This window comes from Brienomyrus brachyistius, chromosome 8 (assembly GCF_023856365.1).
Source record: "Brienomyrus brachyistius isolate T26 chromosome 8, BBRACH_0.4, whole genome shotgun sequence".
Classification (NCBI taxonomy): Eukaryota; Metazoa; Chordata; class Actinopteri; order Osteoglossiformes; family Mormyridae; genus Brienomyrus; species Brienomyrus brachyistius.
The window spans coordinates 5,816,145-5,822,853 of record NC_064540.1 but is presented as its reverse complement, the minus strand read 5'-3'; the positions used below and the strand labels follow the sequence as shown (position 1 = coordinate 5,822,853).

The 6,709-nt window shown below is 45.1% G+C and overlaps 1 protein-coding gene across 1 annotated transcript; it reads right to left on the bottom strand.

Annotated features, from left to right (window-relative positions):
- Positions 1-2,631: 2,631 nt before the first annotated feature.
- zgc:103759 (U8 snoRNA-decapping enzyme) lies at positions 2,632-4,753 on the bottom strand. Its single transcript, XM_049022078.1, has 4 exons — positions 4,479-4,753; positions 4,032-4,072; positions 3,310-3,532; positions 2,632-3,161 (listed from the first exon to the last, which is right to left on the bottom strand). Exons 1-4 carry the CDS (start codon positions 4,608-4,610, stop codon positions 2,964-2,966), a joined length of 594 nt encoding a protein of 197 aa, XP_048878035.1. The 5' UTR covers positions 4,611-4,753; the 3' UTR covers positions 2,632-2,963.
- Positions 4,754-6,709: the final 1,956 nt, after the last annotated feature.

Sequence of the window (6,709 nt, the reverse complement as noted above, 5' to 3'; positions counted from 1 at the left end):
GAATCCCAGATGACCTTGTATCATACCCCCCCTCCCCCCTCTCCCAGAGGACCGATATATAGTAACCAGCCTAGCCGTGCGAGAAGATGATTCTGCCATGAACCAGAATAATCGCCGCTGTAAATTAGTACATTCAGGGTGGCGAATACAAGTGTGGCGAAAGCACACGGGTCACGTGACGCCAGGGTCTTTCAGCGAACAGCTGATCTACCAGAGTAACAGTATCTACGATTTCTAGTTCCCACAGTCACATACATAGAGCACACGTATCAATACTGGAATGCAAATGAGTAATACCTGACCACCAATATGAATGACAAAATTTCACTCAAAAACCATAAAAGATGAAGTAGTGGTTTGATCATTTCTGAAGCACGGTAAGCCTCCACTCCTGCGGAACACTAAACTTTAGTGGCACGTCGAAAGACAATCTCGTGCGGTGACAGAGTTTTACCCCAGTGAATTTGCATAATTACGTATCTGCATAGCACTGCTCCCTGCGCTAGACTAGGCTGCGTGCAGTAAGACCATGTCAAGAGGTTCATTTCGCTGTTGGTGTGACATTAAACAAAAGTCAGCGTCTCAGCAAACGACACTGAAACGAAAGTCACCACAAGAATAGCATTTCGAAACAAACATCACTGCATATAATGCCTATAGCTGGCGCTTGGGCAGAGCATGAGGTTTCTAGGTGCTTTCATAACTGACGTTAGATGATTTTTCAGACCTCAGCAGTCATCTGCAATACAGGAAACCACGGTAGTGGAACAAGACCATGAAAGGAAGTGAAGAACAAGCAAGGAAAGCTTGAGAACACAAGCCCTGAGGCACTTTTACTTCTTACATGCCGACCAATCAGAGCACAACCCCCTTGGCATTTAATGTCACACCGGCGCAGGCATCGCCGCCCCCCCCCTGTCCTCTGTGAGACTGATGTGCCCCGAGAGCAGATGTCTGGCATACTTCCCCGCCAGTTTTCTTTTCTTTTGCTCTCTTCCTTCCTACCTCCCTTTTTCTATCAGGATGTGGTGACAAGAGTTGAGAAAAACAAAAATTGAACCCTTATCATTCTAAGCATCAACATCGCTCTGCAGTGCCACTCCACGGCTCGAACGCAGAAGAGGCTGATCAGAGGCAGCGACAATAAGCACCAGCGCAGGCCCATCCACAGGAGACGGTCAAAGAAACCGAATACGACAAGCGTTAAAAAAAAACATTCAAAATCCACTTAATAAAACATCAAGGCAGACAGGCCTGCAGCGCACGGCCTACTTGTGGACATGATTTCCTAACTTTTGCTGATGAGCATTAAATTTTTCCTTTTACACCCTTAAAAGTTCTTCATCCCCTCAGAGTTAATAGAATGTTTTCCTGGAGCTACAGTAGCAGGCCTGTGAAGAACACCTCTGTGTGTGTGTTGTGAAATGTTTGCGTTTCCCTTCCTGTTCATATACTGGCAACAAAATTCCATTCTGAAAAGAGGAAACTGTGAGGAGTGAAGCAGGCCCTCTGTGAGAGCGTCGCGCCTTTGGCACCCAGCAACGGAGCCGTTCCTATGTAAGACATACCAGCTATGCCAGTCTTTCTCAGATCGGTCTTCAGGGGACCCCAGACAGGGCACCAAGCAGGCCGAGACCAAAAATGTGGACTGTCTGGCAGGGAGCTGGAAGGGAGCAAAAATGTGGACTGTCTGGCAGGGAGCTAGAAGGGAGCAAAAATTTTGACTGTCTGGCAGGGAGCTGGAAGGGAGCAAAAATGTGGACCAACTGGGGGTCTCCGAGGACCGGGTCAGGAAACACTGAACTATGCCATTTAAGATGCAGGACACGTCTCTATTGCTGTTTAGTCAGTTATTAGCATTGCACCTGCCCCCCCCCCCAAAAAAAATCTCTCTCTCTCTCTCTTCCCCCCCCCCCCCACACACACACAAACACACACACACACTCTCTCTCTCTCTCTCACTCCACCCCCCACTAGGGACAGTTCAGTTTCCACTCGGCCAGTCAGTACTCACAGCCCTACTTGACCTACTTGAATACTTTAACCCTCTGCAAACAACATTAGTGCATGTTATACTATAGCCAATGAGCAAACACACACACACACACACACACACACAAACTGCTAAACATTCAAAAAAGCTGTGACTTTCCACTGCAGAAGGTGCAGCCTTTTAGCAAGCTGATGATAAAGACAGGGACGCGTTTAACAAATCATCCGGACTCATCAGCGATGTCCTGCAATCGGTTACCAGCTGAATGAAAATGATCACTTTTCAGAAAATCTGTTTCTCTAGTTTCTAACATTTAATAAGACGGCAGCCTGCTCGAACCCACTCCGGGCACATGGTATCTATCAGACACATGGGGGGGGCAAGAGGAAGTGATCTGAGAGGCAGAGGAAGGAGCAACGAGAGAGAGCAGATCAACCACTGCAGAGGTTAACTGCACTTAAAAACGGAGCACATGGCAAAAAACCATGTGGCGTTACTGCAAGACAGAAAATCTTCTAAAAATCAAAGAGAATTTCCCATATCATATGTCACATTATAACAGCCCTAAGTATCTGTTTTTGTCCGGTCGCATCATCTTTTAGTACATTTTCAGACATCTGGAAACCAACAACAATGAGTTATGTTGTTATTTACTATTCATTTTATTTTATAGCATAGGAAGGAAAAATGCAAAGTGGATAAAGACAGAAAATCTTGCCGTTAATGTTCTCTTTGCTTCATAACCAAGTTCAAAAGAAAGAAACTCATTTTTGTAGCAATTCCACAAATTCAGTGAGTTTTGCAGAATACATTAGAACATGAGAATGGATAAGTATTTTAAAGAATGCTTGTGTTTGATTCCAACCTAACAATGGTTGTATTCTTTGAAATTTCCCTACCATGAAGTGCCCATAAATATTTCTCTTTGAGTGCAAACTTCTCAGAATTCCATGAGACTCCGGAGATCCCATCAGCGAGCCTTGGAGTCCAGACTCTTATCCGCCCGTGTGATGGCGGCTTCCAGGTCATGGTGTGATACGAGGCCGAGGGTCCGCAGGGCGGACAGCAGCTGGGAGCGGGAGTTGCCGATGAAGGAGTGCGACAGGAAAGAGGACAAGCCCCCACCGTTTCTCAGAGTGAAGAGGGGAACTCTCACAAGTCCCATCACCTCAGGGGGAGACGCAATGGAGAACAGACAGCTGGGCGTCATTTATAAAACCGGGGCAAAAGTCAAGCCAGCGCGACCTGCAACTGGCCCCGACGTCAAGCCGACGGATTCGACGAGGCCTGAAGTTCACCACACACACGACACCTACCTCGAGCCCATGGTCGCTCGCCATGACCGCTGCCTTCTCCACCCCACGCAGTTCCTCCTCCGTCATTTTCTTAACAAAGAAGTGGCACACGAGATTGGGTGGAGAGGAGGAGAGTTCGGTGGACAGGTGGTCTTCCGGGGACACGCGAAGAGCCACACCCAACTCTTCTCCAATCTCCCGACTCAGACCTGATTCGAGGCTCTCCTGACCGGGATTGACTAGCCTGAGCAGTAGAGAAGGCTTCATGTAAACCCACTGCTGTGTGCTCCGTCAGCACTGGCTGGAACAGGCCAAACTATGAAGGCTGCTTATTCCCTGAGGGGAGAAACGTGCCCCACGTATGCTGGGACATGCAGGATACATTTGATATACCAGAGCCAGTCTTCCTACATTTTTTTGTACAATCTTTAGTACTGGCTTCACCACAGACTGCTGAAGGGAGCAATGAAATCTATATAAAATACTATGATATACTACAATAAAATGCAATGCATATTGTACTTGCAACAGTATAGATGGTTTAGGGACACCTTAAAGCTGTAGTGCACAACACAAACAATACTATGGCCAGATTTGTGTGAATGGGTGGATGGATGGCCGGTTAGATAGATAGATACCATGTGCCAGGAAACATTTAATAGGGCCTGAAATGTGTGTACTTGACCTAATTTTTTGACGATTATGCGTGTACTTCCAATTGGAGTTAAAACCAGTAGACTTACCCTCCAGGAAAGCCTAACAAACCATCAAAACGCATCTGCATCTGTAGAAAGAATCTGCAGTTAAGCGCATTCTTATACGAGTTCGGTACTAAGCTAAGGAAACTGCTGGGGGTTGTCACTGGGTTTTCTAAACGGGTTGCCGGTGTTCTGAGGAGTTGAGCTACCTATCGTGACGTACTATTGAGCCTTTTTGCGCATGTGCAGTCCCACTTTTTGGGGGTTAGGGTGAGGGTTTTAGGGCTATCGATTAGCACTACGGTAGCCTAACTCGACAGAACACCGGCATTAAGGATGGAAATTCAGTAATGTATTTATACTCAGTCAGGCAGATACGCTATAACAAATTCCCGCAAACAATGACTAGACATTAGAAAGAAGTTAAACAGCGTCATGAAATGAAGTAGAAACAATCTAACGAGGTAAGCTTTTTGCATTTTGTTTCCGTACCAGGACGATATGCTTTGTTGGTATTTTTCCGAAAAGTTTTGCCGCCGTGTCACCGTACAACATTATGTGGCAAGCATGCTTATACCCCTTTAATGACAGGGCCTGTTCTTTTGTGATTTCTTTGCTTTCCATCTGTAATTGGCGTTACGAGCTTCCGATTAAGGCGCGATTTATTTATTTTACAAGTAAACGGTACTACTGAACTATCGATCTATTGAACTACAGCACCAAGACAAAAATACGGAACACTTCCTATTAAACTTGATCAGTCATGGCGAGTGCCGCAGACGTGTAGCTTATCCAATGAAAGTCACCCACTTGGGCGGGGTTTATTGTTCACAACCAATGCGAGGGCAAGCTCTATGACTTTCACGCACGTGTTTATGTTGGACTTTCTCGGACTGGACACCTTGGTTTATTGACAGGTATCTGTACCACTGGAGTACGTCAGAGATACCTCCGGTAGGCGGGGCATTCCTAAAAGGGCTGACTGGCAATAGCAGTCTGATATAGCCATGGGGGGTTGAAGGGGCGTAAGGGTATATAAATAACCAAAATAATACGCACGTGACAAAATAGGACACGCCTAACGATCTGGTGTTTTGGAAGCTAAGCATTTATACATATATTCATCAAAATATTTTGTCTTTTGTTTCTGGAGCATATCACTAATAACCACATTCCTTATTTCTACTCGTGTATGAAAACAACTACAGTGATTTACTTGCCCCCGCAGCTCACATAACTCACGCTGCAAAACAAATCCGTGTCTCTTGTTTCAAGGGAAAAGAAAGCTCGCCAAACTCGTTGTCTGTAACGGTTAAACAGTGATCCTGCTGTTTGTCTCCTACGGTGTTTTGTAACAATTAACCCACATGTTAATTACGTAGCGTTATTAGTTACTGATAATTATCAGTTACATTGCATAAGTAACAAAAATACAAAATCGGTTACATACAGTGCAAAGCCATTATAAAAGTGGATAAATGTTTCTATAGATAATAATTTTCACAAAGCGCATAGAATGTGATGAAGTGACCTGACTTTGCTACTGTAAATGTCTGATGACTTCGACCAAACTTAATAACAGCTCTGACCTTTAGACTCACTCTACTTGATCAGTCTCTTTATTTGTAGGCAACCGGTACTAGAATGGATGCATCAAACAGAATTTGGCTTGAAAGGATGCTGTATGCATGTTGTACATTATTATTACAGTTGTGTTACACTGGAGTTTCTGTTGACGTAGGATAGGTTATTTCCGTAGTCATCACTGTTTGCACAGGTACATCTCTATCTATTTAATTCACAGGTTATTTTTCTGCTGATGTAGATCAAAACAAACTTTCTTTTTTATTTACTCTATAATAAGAGCATGTGGATGGTTTTAAAAACATCTGCAGTGACATTTTAAAATGGTCAGGGTCGCAGTGGGCCATGGAGCCCATCCCAGGCAGCACACGGCTGTGGTACATCCCAGACAGGATGCCTGTCCTTTGTAGAGCACATAAACACTTACCATTATACTCTATGAGTGATTCAGGGACATCGCTTAGTGTAACTGCATGTCTTTGCACTGCTGGAGGGAGCCCACAAAACATCGGAAGAAGACACAAACTCCACACTAACAGAGTAGAGGCAGGATTCAAAACCCTAACCCTGGAACTGTGCAATGTTTTTCATACTAGACCTCGTTTTTGCAGAAACATGGACCGTTTGGGGGTCCCTGAGGACCAGAAACTGTGATAATGTTTCCCACTGAACCACTCCCTACAAAAGTAACACATTTATAATTCATAACATAACAATGAGTGATTTGCCTGTGAATTTATACACACCACTGCTCAGTAATCCAAGAAGAATGGAGGATGTATACACAGCTGTGATGATAAAAACACCTGCAAAGCAACCAGAATAATAAAAAAACCAGCTACACAAAACAGATCAGTAGTCAGTTAGAGCTGCACAACTGGTTTTCAGATAATGGTCTGGGTCTGACAGGAATGGGGGAGGAGCCTATATCCAGGGGTGTGGCTAGGAATTCTGAGTGGGGGGGGGGGGCCCTGAAACAGCCAGGGCATCCATGCCCCCCTGATCCCCCTGCCTCCATCTCCCAAATGGGCCAGGTTTCCATACATGATAAAGGAACCTTCATGACTGCATCGTGCTGAAAGAGCCACTCCATTGAGACAGGGCCGTGGAAAAAACCAGCACTCTCTTCTGCGACTAAC